Here is a 21,111-nt window from a genome sequence, read left to right on the forward strand (position 1 = left end):
CCACCTGCCTGATGTTAACAACTTAAATTGTGAGCTGAGAGGATGTAGTGTTTTTATTTATTTATTTATTTTTTAATGATTTTATTTGCCTTTTTTGGGCATCTTCCCTGTACAAGTCTTTCATATGTCTTTGACTACTTCCTACTGTACTGTGATGAGTTCCTGTGCAAGCAGACATTTTTAGAATTATCTAGATAAACTCAAAGTGCTGGCCTCTGCAGACTGACTGGTTAATTTCAAACTCTGGTCATGACCCACAAAGCTGAATGTATGTTGTGTTTTTTGTAATATTTGATGTAACCTTTTTATAGGTCTCGCAGAGAGTCCATCTAAAATATGCTTTGTTTATTACCCAGGTAATTCAGCAGCATGACCCCTTGGAGCCAGAGATGCCATGCAGCTCACGGTATAGGCTGGTGGGCGTGCTGGTGCACTCAGGCCAGGCCAGTGGTGGTCATTACTACTCGTACATAATCCAGAGGAATGGCAGCGGTTGTGAGGGCGAGACCAACCGCTGGTACAAGTTTGATGACGGTGACGTCACTGAGTGCAAGATGGATGACGATGAGGAGATGAAGAACCAGTGCTTCGGTGGCGAGTACATGGGTGAAGTGTTTGACCACATGATGAAGCGCATGTCATACCGGAGGCAGAAGCGCTGGTGGAACGCCTACATTCTTTTCTATGAGCGCATGGACTCGCTGGACAAAGATGGCGAGCTGATGAAGTACATCTCAGAATTGTCCCTCAGCAGTAAGCCACACCAGATCAAGATGCCCCCGGCCATCGAGTGCAGCGTGCGCAAGCAGAACGTGCAGTTCATGCATAGCCGCATGCAGTATAGCCTGGAATACTTCCAGTTCATCAAGAAACTGCTCACCTGTAATAGTGTCTATCTGACCCCTCCACCAGGTAAAGCTAACAGTTCTAATATGCAGTGTTGTTAAAATTGTCTAGGCCTTCCTTTGATTTACAGTCATGTTTGCTTGAGAACTTCCATGAGATCCAATGTTTTAGGAGTTGGGAGGAGTGGTTGTAGTGTCAGAGTTTGATGACCTGAAAAAGAATGCTAAGCAAAAATCAGTGAAATCTTTGAGTGGACTCTTCCTAAATTACAGCTCTGTTTCAGGGCAACTGTTAAAAAATAGTAGACACTTCAAGGGAGCTTAGATGCCTTCTGCTTTGTCTGTGCTTCTCTAAAGCACAATTAGCCAAACACCCCATCACAATTAGCCTACTTTATCAAGACTTTATACTTGTTACTTTACAACCTCATTATCGGGTGGCATGGTGGCTCAGTGGGTAACACTGTCGCCTCACAGCAAGAAGGTCCTGGGTTTGATCCCCAGGTGGGGCGGTCCGGGTCCTTTCTGTGTGCCGTTTGCATGTCCTCCCTGTGTCTGCGTGGGTTTCCTCCAGGAACTCCGGTTTCCTCCCACAGTCCAAAGACGTACAAGTGAGGTGAATTGGAGATACAAAATTGTCCAAGACTGTGTTTGACATTAAAATTTGTGAACTGATGAACCTTGTGTAGTAAGTAGCTACCGTATCGTCATAATGTAACCAAAGTGTGTAAAACGTTAAAATCATAATTAATAAACAATAAATAAATACAGATTCTGTATAAACATATTACAACTTTATTCTCGAAATATTATTTTATTTTCAGTCTACTGTTTTCAGTGTTTTAACAGTGGCCCTAAAACAGGGGTGTCAAACTCATTTTCACTGAGGGCCACATCAGCATTATTGTGGCCCTCAAAGGGCCGATTGTAATGTATCCTGCTGTGATTGCAGTCTGTTGTTTTTCTTGGAGGCCGAATTCTGCATTTATATTGTCCTACTTTACCACAGACACGGCCTCATAACACAAGACGCACCGGTTTCTCTTCCTGAAGCACAAACTTGTTTTCACTTTCATTAAATTTCCTCCTTCTGCTTAATTTTCTAACTTATCTTCTTGTACATTTTAGGATAATGTGTGTAAATATGTGTAACATCATCTACTGGCGGGCTGTGTCACTTTGCAGGTCACAAAATCAGCATGCATTTTGAAAGATGCAGTTTGTTTAGGATTTTACAGTGTATTTTTAAGACAATCATTCTGCCCTCACTAATAGTTTATCCCCCTTTCCCAGCTAAACAGACAGACAGACAGCTCTCTTCAGAATACAGTCGGTTTATTTGCTCGCCAGCTGTGTGATACACTGTGCATCAAAATGAAGTCAAAATACAAACAATAAAAACAATAAAGAACTTAATACAGTAAAAGCACACAGCTGTAGTCAAGTGTTACATCTGGTACAATATGAGATTTAACCAAACGTAAAATAACTCTAACGAGTTAAAATTTTATGTAAAGATACTAATTGCTATAGTAACGTAATAACAGTATTTAATTACGGTGAATTTGTAAATAAAACGCTGTGATATACTCACTAAACATTTACTAACAACCGAGAATATAAACGCCACTACTTACAGACGATGCTTTGGTATTATACTGCAAGATAATTATTTGTATTTAATTATTATTGTTTACGTTACTGACTACGCTACTTCGCGTTCTGTTTGCCGTAAAAGTCACATGGCTTCTTAGCGAAGGTTAAAGTTAGTTGCCACGACTACGATGTCACGATTGTCTCTTAAAGGCGCAGGACTCCCATTAAATTATAAGCGCATCTCTGTAACGACTCGAACCATCACAACAATCATAGTCGTTAAACCTCTCGCCGGGTCTGGCCCGCGGACCGTGAGTTTGACACCCCTGCCCTAAAACATCATACTGAATTTAAGATAGATGTGTAACGATGTTTCCTCTAAACTAAAGGACAATCAGTTGATGAATGTAATTTATATATATATATTTATTTTTATTTTTTTATTTTTTAGTCCAGGGTTTGCTGATGTGAATATTAAACATTTAGCAAAGCCTATAATGGTGCAAATGTAAACCATGTCAGCATGAAATTTCTTCTGCTGCTTTTATATTTTATGCTGTCACCTTTCCAAGACTTCATGTTAAACCTTGATCTAAGGTGGCAGACAGGCAAAGTCACCAGATCAAATGACAGAGAATAGGTTCCTTAATCTTTAAATGTTGTATGTACTGACTGTCCTTTATTCCATTAGCAGTGCTGATATGTTATGCGTATGTGATAGACTTTTTAGGAATTTTTGTTTTATGTTTTTTTTTTTTTTTTTTTTTTTCCCCAATTCAATTAGGCCAAGACCATCTTTTGCCTGAGGCTGAAGAAATTGCTAAGATTAGCATTCAGCTAGCTGCTAGATTCCTTTTCAGCACAGGATTCCATACCAAGAAAGCTGTCCGTGGTCCTGCCAGTGACTGGTATGTATGGATTTTAACAGATGTTTGAATGCATTTAATGCATTTTAATATCTTACAAATGTTCAGCACTTCTGCATTTTATTAGAATTGTATCAAATATTTGATTATAGTAATAAGGTTATTGTAGGTAAAGTACAGATGAGGGATTGACAGACATTTTGAATTTGCATATTTGAACAAATCACAAAAATTAAATTTAAATGCCTAATATTGTCTAGGCCCCACTCATGTTGTCTAACCATCTCTGACCCAGTCATTTAACCACCACAGTTTTTTTTAAAGTCCTTTTAATTTTGTGGATGGTCTTTTTTAAGTTTAGTTTGAATTTAATCGGTTTCCATCGGTTTAATAGGCCATTTAGTTAATCTTTATGTGATTTTAAATAAAAAAAATACATCTTTATTAATCACATTATTTTCATGTTTGAAGTATGCCTAAACTTGCAATTCCTCTCTAGGTATGATGCACTGTGCATTCTCCTTCGACACAGCAAGATTGTACGCAGCTGGTTTGCACACAATGCCCTATTTTCTCACCCGAATCGTTTCTCTGAATACTTGCTTGAGTGCCCTAGTGCTGAGGTGCGAGGAGCCTTCTCCAAGCTCATAGTATTCATTGCACATTTCTCCCTGCAAGATGGGCCCTACCCTTCACCTGTTGCCTCACCAGGAACATCCAGTCAGGTAAACTCAGAATGAATCCATGATGAGCTGAACAGTAAAAGTCTAAATGCAGATTGTTGATAGGTCCAATGTTTAATGGATTATTTTTCTGCTAGGGCTGTGATAATCTGACCCTAAGTGACCATTTGCTACGGGCTGTGCTCAACTTGTTGCGGAGAGAGGTGTCGGAGCATGGCCGCCACTTGCAGCAGTACTTTAATCTTTTTGTCATGTATGCCAACTTAGGTAAGGTTAAGAAAAAAATTATATTTGCATAAAAGTATTAAGAATAGACTAATCTTGATTTGTAATAAATAAATAAAAAGTTTGCTAGTGGTCACTAGATTTTTTGCTCCACCACCAATTCAACTTGACTGAGAAATATCACTATTGACATCCTTCAGGTTTGGGTGAAAAGACACAGCTATTAAAACTTGGTGTGCCAGCCACCTTCATGTTGGTGGCTCTGGATGAAGGCCCAGGTCCACCCATCAAGTACCAGTATGCTGAGCTGGGTAAACTGTACACAGTGGTGTCACAACTGGTGCGGTGCTGTGATGTGACCTCGCGTATGCAGTCATCAATCAACGGTAAGTTTGAAGCTTCCCTCCTAATTTTGGTATTTATTGCCTTATGATGATTCACATCCTTGCTCAGTGTCATGTCACTGCATTAGTGCCACGTTGGCATTACCTGAAGCTGAGGGCATTATTACAGTGCAGTGTGTATATATACACTGTTGGAGAATAGGTCTACTGTACATTGACTTCAATAATATGGTGTGCTGTCCTTCTTTAACAGGCAACCCTCCTCTTCCAAACCCATATGGGGACCCCAGCCTAACACAGCCCATCATGCCTTTGCATCAGCTTGTGGCTGAGATTCTGTTTGTACGTACCAGTTATGTCAAGAAGATCATCGAGGACTGCAGTAACTCTGAAGAGACCATCAAACTGCTGCGCTTCTGCTGCTGGGAGAACCCCCAGTTTTCTTCTACAGTGCTTAGTGAGCTACTGTGGCAGGTAAAGTACATTGTAACATTTAAAAATACAACCGCAAATAAGAAAAAACTTGGGACAGTATGAAAAATTTAAATAAATAAAAAAACTGCATTGTTTCTTATACTTACAAACTTCCATTTAATAACGAGGTTAAAAAGAAAACTAAATTATGTGTGTTCAAACAGGTAATGTCAACAGATGATTGTAATCATGAGTTGCTACAAAAGCAATATCCACAATAGGCAGATATAAAGACTATGTTCATAAGGTTATATTCCATCCTGTCCCGAACATAACCTAATGAACATACCCTTCATATTGGGTTCTGCTTGTTGAACAAGGAATGTCTGTTGGTTGTATCTTAGCCATAGTGCTTTTAAAAAACAGTAACTCAATGCATTATTACACACTCACACACATGGAGGTGTGTAATATACTTAAGCAATAGAACACGAGAGGGAGTGTGTTATCGCGAATAACATCACGTCTGTGATTCAGTCGCAGGCACGAGCCGAAGGCGAGTGCGGTAGATCATCACAGCCGTGATGTTATTCGCAATAACACACGACCTCAAGTGTTCTATTGCTTTTATACAACAGTTTTTACAAAAGAAAGAAAATAAATCAAAGAAGCCCTGAATTTCATATTAAATATGCTTTAATATTGACAATACCTTCTGCCAAAAAGTAGTTCCACAACACTACAAAGCAGACATCCCAAGTAGCAAAAACTCATTTCAGGGAGGTAAGAACAACAAGAAGAAAAAGGCAAGAACCTCCGAAGGGAAAAAAAGAAATAAAAAAGCTCTCACACACACACCAAAGGATATGGGTGATAACAGAACTCTTAGGAGCTGCTAACTGGGCTATTAAGCTAACTGTTCGCGTTACAAACACATTAAAGTTCCCTACATAGTGCACTAGATTGTGTATCAGATCGCGGATTTATGTTCCCTACATAGTGCACTAGATTGTGTATCAGATCACGGATTTATGTTCCCTACACAGTGCACTAGATTGTATATCAGATAACGGATTTAAAACGCGATCGGGAAAAAAGTCTGTGTCGCCTGCGTGCGCGTTTGTGTGCATGAAGCTTGTCGTTACTGGCAACGCGTCAGCGGAGTAATAAAGTTGTGGTGTGAAAAGGCCGTGCTGTTATCACGAATATCAGCACAGTTAGAAAGCTTCTCAACCAATCAGATTGTAAGGTCGGAACTAACTGTTGTATAATATAGAATAATTTATAATACAGTTCTTACCTACAAGCTGATTTGTTAAGAAGCATTCCAGCACGCACATTAGTATAGCTTTTTCACACCAAAACTGTATCACTCTCCGACATGGCCAAGAAACACATTCTCATGTAATGACAAGCTTTATGCTTAGAAACTGTAGCTGTTTTGTATTTGTAAGGAAATGCAAGAAAAATCCAAAATTTCCTTGTATTAAAAGGAAAATAAAAACAAAATGAAAACACATAATAAGCTGGACTAAATACAACACTGATCATGCCATAATGAGACAGTTATGCATATAAGTTGGCATTAAACCCAAACTAATAAATAAATATTTGCACTTTCAAACTAACGTTATTTGGTGGTCTTATATACAGTATAACTGTAGGACTTTTGTAGCTTACTGTGTTAAGTCAGGCTAGGGAATTTGTACTATTGCATAGCAACAACTCACTTGTTGTGGAACTAGATATTGGTGAAAGGTATTGCCAGTATTAAAACCTATTTAGTTTCTTTATCTTGTGAAAACCATTGTATAAAAGCAATAGCACATGAGAGGGTGTGTTATCGTGAATAACTTCATGGCTGTGATGATCTACGGCACTCGCCCTTGGCCTGTGTCTGCCACCAAATCATGGACATGATGTTTTTCGCAAGAACACACTCCCTCGTGTTCTTTTACTTAATTTAAATAGCCTGTTTAGGGGTACTTTAGCATAAATGCAACCTCTTGACATGTATTGTTTTTCTCCTGTTAAAGGTGGCATATTCCTATACTTATGAGCTAAGGCCTTACTTGGACTTGCTGCTGCAGATCTTGCTTGTTGAGGACTCCTGGCAAACTCACAGGTTAGTTTAAGCTTACCGTACTAGCAGATTATAAATAGCATATCTTGAGTTACACTGTTACTAATATTTATGATCCAACAGGATCCACAATGTACTGAAGGGGATTCCAGATGACCGTGATGGCCTGTTTGACACCATCCAGCGCTCTAAAAACCACTACCAGAAAAGAGCTTACCAGTGCATCAAGTGCATGGTGGCTCTGTTCAGCAACTGCCAAGTTGCCTATCAAATTCTTCAGGTACACAACTCAACTAGTAGAAACTGCAATCACAATTTCTGCTGTCTAGCCCACGTGCCTGCAATAGTGGTGGGGAATTCGCTGAACTCGGCTCTCTGAGTTCAGCATGGTTCTCCAATGACAGGTGAAAAGATGCGGCTGGAGACTGTGCACATGCCAGTGAGGATGTGTGATAGTCTTAGCTCTCCTTAGCCAGCACAGGGATGGTACAGGAAGTTTGAACATTGAACTGTAACTGTAATTGCCACAACAAAGCAAGGCTAGACTTGTTGTTTGTGTTTACAATTTTGTCAGACTTGTTATAGAAACACCCTAAATGGCCTGGCATTCCTCTAATGCAAACATGACATTGTGGAACTCAAGAAGCTTAAATGTTATCAACCTTGACACCGAGTTTTAAAATTCAAACTATTGCAGATTGAATTATTTATTATATTTATTATTAGTTTCTTTAATGATGTATTTACAACAAATTGTATTGCATTTGTTTGTGCCTGCAGAGTAACGGGGACCTAAAAAGGAAGTGGACATGGGCAGTAGAGTGGCTCGGTGATGAGCTTGAGCGCAGGCCATACACTGGTAATGCCCAGTACACGTATAACAACTGGTCACCTCCCGTTCAGAGCAATGAGACCTCCAATGGCTACTTCCTGGAGCGCTCCCATAGTGCCCGCATGACCTTAGCCAAGGCCTGCGAACTGTGCCCTGAAGAGGTAAGATGATTGCATGCCCTCCTTACCACCCTTAAGCTTGTAGAAAATGCCCTGTGGAACTATTTCAATTGGTTGCTTGCTATTGACAGTTATATTTATGCATGTTTGTTAAAATGGTTAAAAGAATATATTAGTTTTTTTATTCACTAAATTTAACCCATGCACAAAGACTGAATTAAATTGTACAATGTTTTTGTGTCTTAATAGTTAATTCTGTTTTATTTATTTTTTTTTTTTCTAAGATATGAAATTTCAGTTCAACTGTAGATAGGGCTTCGAGTTTTCGAAACTTGACTTTCCAGATTCTTAATGAACCCAGTTATAATGTACATTTGTTGTTGCCATTTATAGAAATTATTAAGAGTAGTTGTATGCCTCATTTTTGTTCTTTTAGAAAGCTTAATTTATTTTGCATAACTAAGTAAGCTTGGCCTGTGTGATGTTTTGTAATAAATGACAATGTTTGTTACATCTTACCAACCAAGGATAAAGCCAAATTTGTATCTTTTTTTATAAATTGTGTAGTATACCATAATACCATATACGTTATTTACTGCCGTTTTAAACTAGTGTCACTTACCGAAGCACGAAGTGGTGTCTGAAGAGGACGCAGGCCGGAAGCCGTCCTCGCCACAGCAGCTTTTACCAGGGGAAGTGACAGGCCAGCAGCAGAACACTGTAAGATTCGTATGCCCCGGCCATTTGCGTATCTTTTAACGTTTACAGGACATAGTAAAACCAAATCCATGACCCTTCCCCCTTTAGACAAACCCCCACAACTTCTAATACAATGTTTTTGTCTGCACCTTTAATGTGTTTTTATTATTTGTATTATTATTTAACCTCCTTATCCCACAAAATGATCGAAAACTCCAAGCCTTAGCTATAGTTTTCCAAATAAATGTTATGCTTACATTTTTTTTAACTGTGAAAGTATTGTCTTATAAGTAACTAAATTCTGGTCATAGGTTTAAATGCCACTAGAAACATTTATATTTCTTAGTAGCCCTGTATTCTGTAAGTGCATGCTGTGCTTTTAAAGTTAAAATTGGATCCTTTTCAGCTTGTTAATTAATACACAGCATTTAAATACAATGCAGTGATTTTGCATGTTGTGTAGTTTTGTTTTTGTGGCAGTCAGGTTCAATAAATATCACGTAAAGTGCATGTATTCCTTTGCTTGCCTATGGCTTTCTGTCTAATAGGAGCTAAAACTAATAAAGGGTTACAATTAACCTATGCTTACCACCTGTCCTTGTAATACAGAACTATTCCATAAATATACTAGTATTCACAGATGTTTGCAAATCCTCCCATCTGTATGTTTGTTTTTATTCTTAAAGACTAAATAGAGGTTCTTCTCTATACAGAATTCAAAATTGCCTGCCTGGCACACACTACCTGGATTATCATTAAAAAAACAGTACATCCAACAAAAGACATTACATCTGACCAGTTTCTAAATTACATTGTGTGCTATTTTTAGCTGGCTCATTAACTTCTTTTTAAATTATTGTTATGTATACCTTTTCCCTTTAGTCGTATCCAGTTACCGAGATATATCACTCCTCAGTGCTGCCTTGACCATGATGGGCCATACCAAACACAAGCACTCGTTAACATGTGTAGTAGCCCCCTGTTTCTCCTCACCTGCCCAAGGAGGGTTTACACAAAGTGCAGTATTGAGAAGGGAGAGTCATACATTGATCTCCATTATTTCACGTCTCTGTGCAGCACCTTTGATTGGCCAGCAGAGGCCGCAATTGCAAAAGCAATGACGAATCTCCTCAGCCCTCCCACCCTCAGTCATAGGCAATCATGTCTGTGTAGACACACGTCTGGTCTATAGCAGAGCTTAGATTCAAACTAAAGAACTTGAGATCTCAGCTGTAGCTGGCTGGCGCATTATACCGCTGTGCCTCCCTACACCTTATTCTGTTGTCATTTCTGACAACTTGCTATTTTATCATGATTTTGTAATATGCAGGATCCTAGTTTAATTGTATCCAAGTATGAGCTAGCTAGTGTCAATAAGTGTCGCCAATAAGTATTAAAACAGTATTAATTATTTAAAATTATCTTGTGCCGATATTCTTGTTGCCCCCAGAAGCCTAAAGCAGATAAAGCCAATTAAAAAAATTCACATTTATAATACTTAAGTAAATGTAAAAGTAAAGTAAAAGTGCATTAAGACACAAGTCAAGCACAGGAATGCTATAGGGCTTTTATATATGTAATGGCAGTTTAGCTTTATTGCAAATGTGGTGTGATGTTTATTTTCATTTTAAGGTGGCAACCCTGGCATTAGTGCGCATATATGTTTAAGATAATCTTTTTACTGTTCTGCTCTTTATTAATTATTGCTCATTGCTTTTTTTTTCAGGAGCCAGATGATCAAGAGGCTCATGATGACCAGGACACCTCTCCACCAGAAGACACATCACTGTACCCCAACTCTCCAGGGACACAGTTTCAACAGGTAATACCCAAAACTATGAGCTTATCTATTACATATCTTTTTTTTAACCTTTAAACAGCTACATATAAAGTCACTTTTTTCCTCCCCACCAGCAGAACAACCTTCCTCATGGACAGCCATACACCGGCCCGGCAGCACAACATATGAACAATCCTCAGCGTCCAGGCCCACGAGCACAAGAAAACTGGGAGTCCCCAGAAGAAGCTCCACCCACCCAGATGAAAGAATAGCACCACTCGTTTATGCGGTTCTCCATCCGAGCGCAAGCTGTTCAAACGAAGAGCAAGGCCCCAGTATCCAGTGTCACTCAACAAACTTTCTCCAGAAATGTGTTCCCTGTCCTGCTAACTTTGAGGTGGCGACTTCACCATCTACCTGCAGTACTTCAACTTGCGTACAGTGGATGGTGCAGTAACAAGCCTGGCCTGATGCACTTCACATGCACTTGATGGTGGTGTACATATTCTACTAATATTTTTGACTGTTTAAAACCATTGGCACCACGTGCCGAAGACTTATGGATTTCAGAAAACAACATTTAAAGTTGAAAAAAAAGAGTAAAAAGACTTTAAAAAAAAAAACCTGTTTGATTACCTGTGCTCGGTTGTGAGATTTGATCTGCCTTTTGGTCATTCAGCTCTAGATTATTTTACTCACGTCAGCTCTTATCTACCCCACCTTTGGAGCCAGACATGGCAGTAGTGTAGGTATGACAATTGCTGGGTGATGCCCTTGTTAGGTTGCTCTAAGAGATGATGTAACTTTGTTCTGGAAACTTTCATTGCCTTTTCTTGGTTCTGGTATTTAATTTAAAAATTCCAGTTATGCTGTAATGTTTTAGCATGGCTTCACACCCAATTAGTGTAGCCAAAGGGAAATTCTGTGATCATGATGGCTGTAGTTTTTAATCAACAGCTGTTCTGAAAAGGCTCCCCTTACTTCATTTCTACATTTTTTTAAAATCTAAACAATAAGTGGTATTTGAATTGCACATGTATCCTCTGACCTGACATTTGGCACTCAGTTCTTGGTGGAAATAAATGTTTAGTTTGACCTATAGGAATTTTAGACAGAGAAAATGTATATGCAAGTTTGCTATGCCAGGATGCCTGGCCACTTAAGTCTGCAGACTTGCTGTCTGTTTTTGCTTATTCTACTTGAAAACAGCTCTGTGTGGGAACCTTTCCTTGGAGCAGGATGGACATAAGCAGGGTCATATTACAAAACTGCTGGTTAGTCGTATGATAGCGTTAAGATTAGTAAACAACTGAAAATAGTGTATTTGATTGGAAACTTGGAAGAATTTTGAATTGTTTAAAAAAACCAAATACTCCTGCAAATGAAACTATTCTGCCCATCATATTTAAATATTTTGCTGTTTTATTTTATAGAATTTATTTTGTTGTATTTCACTAAAAGAAAAATAAGAATTTGATTTAAGAGGAACATTTTTGTCCTTGTGTTCTTTTTAAACATTGACTGTACAGAGTTCTTTGCCTGTTTTGGCCATAGTGTAACATTGAATTCTGGAGCCGCAGTCACAATGTTAGCGTTCACGTTGTGAGGTTTTTTTGTGCACAGAAATATTACAGCATTGCGCCCTTAAAAATAAAGAAAACTGAATCTTGAAATTGTCATGACTGCTTGCTACTTACATTTTGGCAGATATGCAATTTAGAAAAATCATGCCAAGTTAGAAGTAGATTAAAAGTCAGATCTTTAATGTGACCATTTAAGTATTGCCACTGCTGTTGTATACTCCTGTCTATACAAACCAAGCACAAGCTACACTTGACTTTCCTAAATCAGTTAAGCTTTAACCTATTGCCTGATTAAAATCCAGCATTGCTGACACAAACTCACAGACAACGTACAGCAGTGTTGAATACACTTTGTAAGAACCGTAAAATGTTAAATTCAAAGGGAAAAAAAACGCAACAAGAACTGCTTAGTTGGACAGATTTTATTATGGAAACATTTAGTTTTCTTTCTCCTGGACAGTCTTTGTTCCACGCAGCCTGCCAGTACGACGGGCAGCGATAAGACCAACTTTGCGACCAGCAGGTGCATCTCTCCTGATGGTTGAGGGTTTGCCAATATGCTGATGGTTACCACCACCGAAGGGATGCTCAACAGGCTGTAAACAGAAAGAGATCAGGTTAGAATAGTAGCCCACTAATTAGCTGTTTATGTATAGGGCTTTTCATGTTTTAAAACTACTGGCATTGTGACCATAACTTTCTGCAAAATCTCAAGTTTTATAAGTGTCCCAATACTGACAGTTGTTTCCTATTCAATTCAGGAATCAATCATTTTAAAATGAACATCTCTACCTATGAGACACCGTGTCACCCAGTTTTTAGAAAGTTTCTTTTTAATGAACTAAAATGTAACCACCACAACTGTCCTATTACTTACATTCATAGCCACACCACGGACACGAGGCCAGCAGTTCCTCTTGACTTTGTACTTGTGATAAGCACGTCCTGCCTTCAGGATGGGTTTGTCGATACGACCACCACCAGCAACGAGACCTTTATAAAAAGAAAGAAAAAACTAGGCTGAACATCTTTGTGCTAAACTGCAGCAGCTTAGTTTACAAAGGAACAAAATATAAACTATAAAATAGCACTGGAAAAAGTTTGTAGGCTACATAATGAGTAATATACATACTCAATATACATACATGCTTTAGAACAAAACTATCAGCAGGAGGGAATTAGTAATATTGAAACAGCTGTTTTAAAGGATGAAAATGGGGAGCAGAAATGGAAAGATTGTGGTCAAGAGTTCCATAGTTTAGGGGCCATGACACTGAAAGATCTGCCCCCTGCCAAGACTGGTCTGAAATTAGGGATGGCAAGACTAGCATCAGTGGACCTGAGTGTATGAGCAGGGCAATATAAGTTTTGCTAAATCACTTACTGTACAAATCAACCACTTGTATAATAATTATAATCTATAGCATATTGAGTGTGTCATATATACACATATCCCAACTTGTATGGAAAGTAGGATCAGACATTATACAGAGGAGAAACAGTTAAGGGCCCTACAGTGGAGGCATGGTAGAGCCAGGATTCAAATCCACAACTCTACCCATGTCATATTAATGAAGTGATGGTTTAGTGAGCAGGGAAAATGTGCATTCCCAGCAGCAAGACTGTGACTGTGCAAAATTGGTGGGGCCAGTTATAGACTGCATTGAAGTAGCTAGAAATGGTGAAAAAATGAATCACATTTATTTGATCAATGCCCTACCTTATAAACAAAAGGATTATTTACAGCTTTTCTAAAACTTAGTGCTTAAGCTGAATGCTTTTGCAGGTCTGGAAACAAACACCTTTTTTGCAAAAATCTAGCATGCTGCCTACTACAGTGACTACATACCAACAACAGCTCTGTTAGTTGAAGAGATGACCTTCTTTGCTCCTGACGGCAGCTTGACTCTGGATTTCTTGGTCTCAGGGTTGTGGGAGATGACTGTGGCATAGTTTCCAGAAGCACGAGCCAGCTTTCCTCTGTCACCAGGCTTCTCCTCCACAGAGCAGATGATGGTACCCTCAGGCATGACACCAACAGGCAACACATTGCCAATGTTCAGCTGGGCTGCAGGTCAGAAGAAGTAAATAGTGCTTTAGAGCAAGGAATCAAAGCATTACTGAACATTAAACGACCAACACACTTAACAAGGTGAGCTAAAAACAAGCACTCTTACCTTTCTTGCCACAGAAGATGAACTGGCCAGTGTGAATACCCTCAGCTGCAATAAACAGCTCAGTCCTCTTCTTAAACCTATATGGGTCACGGAAGACCACCTTGGCCAGGGGAGCGCCACGGCCAGGGTCGTGGATGATATCCTACAAGAATGACAAATGTATTTTTAAAGTTCTTTCCCATTAACAAACATGCAAATACTGTAATTTGGGGTAATTGGCATACACCTTACCTTTACAATTCCCTTGATGTAACCTTGGCGTTCGGCAAAGTCGATGTGTCGGAGTTTAGCAGCACCTTTCCTGTGCTTCACATGGGCTTTGAACACGGAGCCCGCACCCTTCCTCTGTGCCCTAATCACACGGCCCATCGCGCCTTCTGCATGGACACAAACACAATGCTTAACAAGCCGTATTCTTAAAAAGCCTACAATTGTGAATTCAATTTACTATATGAAAAAGGTGTGGCATGTAATTAACTCACATTTAAATGAATGCAAAGTTTTATTTAATCACTTCATTCAACTATAAAGCATAAACAAAGCACAAGCAAGAAACTGACAGTAGCAGTGTGCTAAGCCTATATGTATAGTGGTCTGATACTGAATACTTGATCACAGATTGATCAAGATTTGGGATATTGTGGTTGATTTGTTGACTCAGTCATCTGCAATCATGTTATACAATTACACATTTCCAGTGAACTATCAGACATTATTCTCCAAAACATACTGTCTTTAGGCTTAATGGTTTGTTTACTATTGCTCTTATTTGTATCCTTCCATATTGTTGCTGACCGTCCCCTTCCTATTTTACCTGTTCCTCTTCCAAGCATAACCGTTTTTCCCTAATCAACTGGTTGTTCTCATGTGACAAAAGTAAGAGAGCTTTAGTTTGGGTATCTGGGCTTCAGATGAGTGGTCAGGGATTTATTTTTATTAGTCTTTGCCATTTAAAGTACTCCCAAAAGTCTTCACCAGCAACAAAGTTCAAAGGCATTAAAATTCTTTCTGTCCTGCATTACTGTCCATCTTTCACACCCATAGACAACCACAAACAGTCAGGACAATTGTTAATTTTCTTTGGAAGGACAAATAGTTACATTTTAAGATCTTTTCCAGTTCTTTATTCATATTCTACCATGTGCTGGTCTGTATCGTATGTACTGACTGCTGGATTACTCAATATTTAAAGTTCTGATGACAGAACTAAATACCAAGTCCTCTTTTGTGGCCAGATTGGTCAATATTAAAACTAAAACAAACGTGCAGCCTTGAACACTATATAAAGGAGTAGATGTATGTATGTATATGGATTTAGCAGCCATTCTAAGCAACTACTACTTTAAACGTTACAGCACACGCGTTTAATGCCAAAAGGGAAAAGTAACCGTTCTCAGCGAAAACTACGAATCTACAAGTAAATAAATAAATTAAAAAGAAAAAAATGTACACCACCAAGTCCAGATAACTGAGCTAACAGAGAAAATAAACCTGCACCGCCAGTTGTGTTAGCTTCATGGCTATTTGGCTATCTGACGTAGCCGGCACTTGAACTAAACGTTAGGCTTGTTAGTGGTGTATGTTTTTTTTTAACTACCAAAAGAAAAACTTAAGTATAAAACAAAAACACATTATAGTCCAGTAACGTTTATTAACAACAGAATCATTTACATTAGAGGCTGCTGCTAACCCACACACATACACACTAAAGGCCCGGACATGGACTCCACTAACACATCTACATTTACCAACCGATACACTAATAAATTCACCACCATTTAAGTACATACTAATGTGGAACAGCATATAAATATTATCTAAATGTTTATTACTCGCTTTTAAAAGTGGATGGTTAGAATAAAACACAGATTGAACTTCGATTGACTACAGAGAATGAAACACAGCGCTCATACCTAAACTCCGTTGAAGGGAAAAAGGAAGTAGAAGAGAGAGAGCGCGATTTTCTTCCGGAGAAATAGACAGAGCGCAGTGAGCCCCCTGCTGGTGGATGTACATTTCTATTTACATTTACGACATTAAGCAGACGCTCATATTCAGAGTGACTTACAAAAGTGCTTCCACAGTAAACATTTACCTACTCCAGTGATACAAGTCTGCTCAAACCCTTTTAGAACAAAGTGTTTTTAAATAAATAAGATGCTATATAATGTTAGAAAGTACATGTTAGTACTCAGCTTATGCCAAGTTCACGCTAAACAACTTTTAAGGTGTTGTTCATATCGCTGTACAGTTCACACTACACAACTTTTAAGGTGTTCATATCGCTGTACAGTTCACACTACACAACTTTTAAGGTGTTCATATCGCTGTACAGTTCACACTACACAACTTTTAAGGTGTTCATATCGCTGTACAGTTCACACTACACAACTTTTAAGGTGTTCATATCGCTGTACAGTTCACACTACACAACTTTTAAGGTGTTCATATCGCTGTACAGTTCACACTACACAACTTTTAAGGTGTTCATATCGCTGTACAGTTCACACTACACAACTTGATCTCTTGTGATCTGGAGTCTTTTCATGCCTAGTTCACACTACACGATTTTTGCCCTGATTTTCGCTCGCCAACTGGTCGGCACTAGATTTGCCGGCTCGGGAGCAACTCGCCGTTCGCTCAGCGATCGAAACTCTGCTCCCAATCGCTATGTGTGAACTACTCTGTTGAGCTTTGGCAATACGAATGTCCTTATTTGTCATGCCAATAAAGCTTCTTTTGAGTTTGAGTTTGAACTACTCAACAACTCGATCCGAGTGGCTCGCCGAGCGCTCAACTGAAGTTATATATCTAGCATGTCAAATATCTGGATCTGAATTGCCCGACTGGCAATGAGTGCTATATGGAACAGCCAATGAGAATGCAAGATACGATGTGAGGGGAAACGCAGGGGAGACGTTGTAAAAAGGTGGGACAGGAGCATAATATAGTTTACATCCGAATACATCGGTACACACACAAGTTTTACAGTATTTCTGACCTTATTGTTCTCTACAAAACACCAATGTTGCATTGCAAAAAAATATTTATTAACCTCCAAATTACTATACTGTAGAACAATCCAAGCCAAATCCAGTCAGAATCTTTTTTTTTCTTGATTTCATGCTGCACAAACTTTGATCGCTCGCTACTTGTTGACGCGCATTTTTGGACGTGTTATCATTAAAACTTTCGTCACTTCTCGCTTTTGTTTTCGTGACAAAACATAGTTTGGGAGACCAGAGAGGCTCACCTACGATTCCAGTTGGTGATAGATTGTGTAGTGTGAATTCCCCTATCGCCGATCAGTCGTATAGTGTGAAATACACACCAACTTGAAAAACTCCCGATTACAAGAGATCCAGTTGTGTAGTGTGAACTGTACAGCGACCTGATGACTTGGAAAGTCGTGTAGTGTGAACTTGGCATAAGTCAGTGTGGTTTTCACACTGCACGATAGGGGTCACACACTACATGATCCATCACCATGAGCAATCTCAGATGAGTCATACCTAACTAATCCCATTTTTATTCATATGCATATTATTATTATTATTGCTATTATGTATATAGTACTGTACTATGTACATAGATATAATTCCATAAATGTAAACAGTAATAGTTATAACTATATATTAATATTAATCATGGATACAGTATATAAACCTATTAGGCATAACATTAAAACCACCTCCTTGTTTCTACACTCACTGTCCATTTTATCAGCTCCACTTACAGTATAGGAGCACTTTGTAGTTCTACAATTACGGACTGTAGTCCATCTGTTTCTCTACATACTTTTTTTTTTGCTTGCTTTCACCCTGTTCTTCAATGGTCAGGACCCCCATAGGACCACCACAGAGTAGGTATTATTTGGGCGGTGGATCATTCTCAGCACTGCAGTGACACTGACATGGTGGTGGTGTGTTGTGCTGGTATGAGTGGATCAGACACAGCAATGATGATGGAGTTTTTAAACACCTCGCTGTCACTGCTGGACTGAGAATAGTCCACTAAACAAAAAAATATCCAGCCAACAGTGCCCCATGGGCAGCGTCCTGTGACCACTGATGGAGGTCTAGAAAATGACCAACTCAAACAGCAGCAATAGATGAGCGATCGTCTCTGACTTTACATCTACAAGGTGGACCAACTAGGTAGGAGTGTCTAATAGAGTGGACAGTGAGTGGACACGGTGTTTAAAAACTCCAGCAGCGCTGCTGTGTCTTATCCACTCATCCCAGCACAACACACACTAACACACTACCACCATGTCATTGTCACTGCAGTGCTGAGAATGATCCACCACCTAAATAATACCTGCTCTGTGGTGGTCCTGTGGGGGTCCTGACCATTGAAGAACAGAGTGAAAGCAGGCTGAAAATAGTATGTAGAGAAATAGATGGACTACAGTCAGTAATTGTAGAACTACAAAGTGCTTCCTTATGGTAAGTGGAGCTGATACAATGGACAGTGAGTGTAGAAACAAGGAGGTGGTTTTAATGTTATGGCTGATCGGTGTAAGTTTACTGATAGTCTCTGTTTTTGTTTTTTTTGCACAATGCTGCTATTTGCACTTCTGGTAGATGCTAACTGCATTTCGTTGCCTTGTACCTGTACTGAGCAATGACAGCAACAAGTTGAATCTATCTACAGTATGTATCTGTCAGGTCTCCCAAACCATGTTTTAGCATGAAAACACTTGCGAGAAGTGACAAGGGGTTTAATGATACCATGTCCAAAAATGCACCAACAACAATAAGAGAAGTTGTTTGTGCACTGATGTGTAGCAAGTAGGAAAAAATAAATGAATTCGGGTGGATTGGGATGCGCGGCCAGCAGGAATCGTCTGTTCTGCAGAGAGAGTTGGAAGTCAAATAAATATTTGACTAATAAAGGTATTTGTTTTATGTAAGTTGTAATTTTTTTCATCTATTTTGCCTACATGATCACACTCAAAGACTTTATTCATAGTGACTAAAATATTTCTCTGGTAGGCTGTTGTAGCCTAAGGGTTAAGGTACTGGACTAGTAATCAGAAGGTTGCTGGTCCAAGCCCCACTACTGCCAAGTTGCTGCTGTTGGGCCCTTGAGCAAGGTTCTTAACCCTCAATTGCTCAGACTGTATACTGTCACTGTACTGTAAGTCGCTTTGATTGAAAGCGTCTGCGAAATGCCGAAAATGGAAAATTTGTTGATGAAATAAGTGCAAAGAGCAAAAGAGTGCACCCCCTTTTGTCCCTTTATTAAAAGATGTGGAATATTATCTTCTTCCTGCAATAAGAAAGCTATACAAACTTGGAAACTGTGCCCTGATTATGGCATTTTATGCAAATAATCTTGTTTATAATTTTGTAATTTTTTTTTTTTTAAATTCATTCATATTTTTCTGTAATTGCTTATTTTTATATCAATGTATTTTTTTTGTATTTTCTTTTTTGGGTTTAATTATTGTTAGTGTATTTTCATTTGTTCTCTCATCTGGCATAACTTTAGTGTTGTTTGTTTATCAAAGAATCAAGTTAAAAAAATTAAAATGCAATTACTACAATGGAACACAAATGTGCAATGCAATTCATACATCATTGCTTTTCCATAGTGACATGTAGAATATGTGCTAAAATGAAAACTAACAGCTGCATCGCATTGTTTTATAATGTTGAGAACAACCTATGAAATTCATCAGTCCTTAACAGTTCATGTGGAGTACAATTTTGGCTGTAGCTGTACAAAGTGAACTACATCTGATTGTTTCCCAGTGTTACCACAGAAAATTGACATGTCAGTCATTTGGCAAAGGTAGTATACGAGGAATTTAATTAAGTCAGCCGGGCACTGTTTTTCAGGCTGGTGCTGACTTTTCAAGCTTGTTGAAAAGACACTTCGTTTTATTAACATTCTCATACTATTTCTATTCCATCTTGTTCTGTACAAATTATTGCTAGAATTGTATTTGATAGCAGGAAAGAAGGAGATAGAGCTCTTGAGAGCATGACTGTGTTCAGAATTGCTCATTAAATACTGTATACTGCAAACTGAACTTAATATATACTGTATAGTGCATACTGGTCCCTGTAGCAGTAAGCTGTGTACTGTAGTATCAAGTATGTGACAGAAGCAAACTGAACTACTGGGAACACAAACGTATAAAGGTTCCACCCACTTTATTAATGGCATGTCGAAACTGGTCAGGTTGCATGACAAGATGCATTACCCCACAAAGAAAGCTCTGGTCGTGTTTTAAAAATTTTGGCCAGAGAAGTAAGTCATCCCATTATCTGGTTGCATACTGTATGCTGCATACTGATTTGGGACCCAATCAGTATGCAAGTAGTATGTAGTAGGCTATATCGAGGGTTTCTATCTGCATCACAAAATATGCAAGTTGGGGAAAGGACTAATCTACTGTACATTGCCCCAGAGTGTGAGTCGGTGAGTGTGTTTAGTTCCCTATGATGGATTAATATCTTGTACAAGGTGCATTTTTGGTGTTTCCAGTATAGGCTTTGTGCCACCTGCAACCATGTTTTTTCAGTTTCAAGCAAACAATTCTCTTCAATTCTCTTCTCTTCATACTGAAACAATAAATATGTAACAGAATAAGCAACATTCCTGTATGTAGGTGATTTACCTTCTAGCCAGTGATGCTTTTAAAGCACTTACAAACAATGCTGTTAGAAAGATATTCTATACCGTCTGACATTTGTGAATTGAGGATTAATAAATAATAATAAGTTAAATTATGTAAACAGGGCAGCACGGTGGCTAAGTGGGTAGCACTGTCACCTCACAGCAAGAAGGTCCTGGGTTCAATCCCCAGGTGGAGCGGTCCGTCCTTTCTATGTGGAGTTTGCCTGTTCTCCCC

At 38.9% G+C, this 21,111-nt stretch overlaps 2 protein-coding genes across 6 annotated transcripts in view; one reads left to right on the forward strand and one right to left on the reverse strand.

Moving 5' to 3' along the window:
* The window catches only part of usp9 (ubiquitin specific peptidase 9), a 57,606-nt gene extending 45,447 nt beyond the window's left edge, over positions 1–12,159 (forward strand). For 2 of the 5 annotated variants that reach the window (XM_063006553.1, XM_063006554.1), the window contains exons 36-47: positions 357–912; positions 3,226–3,349; positions 3,807–4,032; positions 4,128–4,257; positions 4,416–4,601; positions 4,813–5,033; positions 7,010–7,098; positions 7,180–7,336; positions 7,837–8,049; positions 8,620–8,727; positions 10,433–10,528; positions 10,621–12,159. In XM_063006553.1, the coding sequence (XP_062862623.1) occupies positions 357–912; positions 3,226–3,349; positions 3,807–4,032; positions 4,128–4,257; positions 4,416–4,601; positions 4,813–5,033; positions 7,010–7,098; positions 7,180–7,336; positions 7,837–8,049; positions 8,620–8,727; positions 10,433–10,528; positions 10,621–10,758 (2,244 nt within the window). In that variant the 3' untranslated portion in view covers positions 10,759–12,159. The remainder of the gene's footprint in view (positions 1–356; positions 913–3,225; positions 3,350–3,806; positions 4,033–4,127; positions 4,258–4,415; positions 4,602–4,812; positions 5,034–7,009; positions 7,099–7,179; positions 7,337–7,836; positions 8,050–8,619; positions 8,728–10,432; positions 10,529–10,620) is intronic. The other 3 variants (XM_063006555.1, XM_063006556.1, XM_063006557.1) reach the window with 3 other exon arrangements.
* Positions 12,160–12,476: 317 nt separating this feature from the next.
* Positions 12,477–16,219, reverse strand: rpl8 (ribosomal protein L8). Its single transcript, XM_063005636.1, has 6 exons — positions 16,160–16,219; positions 14,478–14,623; positions 14,247–14,388; positions 13,919–14,137; positions 12,947–13,062; positions 12,477–12,665 (listed from the first exon to the last, which is right to left on the reverse strand). The coding sequence occupies exons 2-6, from the start codon at positions 14,613–14,615 to the stop codon at positions 12,507–12,509; spliced, it is 774 nt and encodes a 257-aa protein (XP_062861706.1). The 5' UTR covers positions 14,616–14,623; positions 16,160–16,219; the 3' UTR covers positions 12,477–12,506.
* Positions 16,220–21,111: the final 4,892 nt, after the last annotated feature.

Source organism: Trichomycterus rosablanca, chromosome 12 (genome assembly GCF_030014385.1).
Source record: "Trichomycterus rosablanca isolate fTriRos1 chromosome 12, fTriRos1.hap1, whole genome shotgun sequence".
Classification (NCBI taxonomy): Eukaryota; Metazoa; Chordata; class Actinopteri; order Siluriformes; family Trichomycteridae; genus Trichomycterus; species Trichomycterus rosablanca.

Bases quoted from the DNA above. Each gene is read 5' to 3' on its own strand.
- rpl8 (XM_063005636.1), bottom strand. From the start codon at position 14,615: ATGGGCCGTGTGATTAGGGCACAGAGGAAGGGTGCGGGCTCCGTGTTC. The intron at 14,389-14,477 runs GTAAGGTGTATG...TCATTCTTGTAG, and splicing joins ACATCAAGGGAATTGTAAAG to GATATCATCCACGACCCTGG. The intron at 12,666-12,946 runs GTAAGTAATAGG...TTCTGTTTACAG, and splicing joins TCCGTGGTGTGGCTATGAAT to CCTGTTGAGCATCCCTTCGG.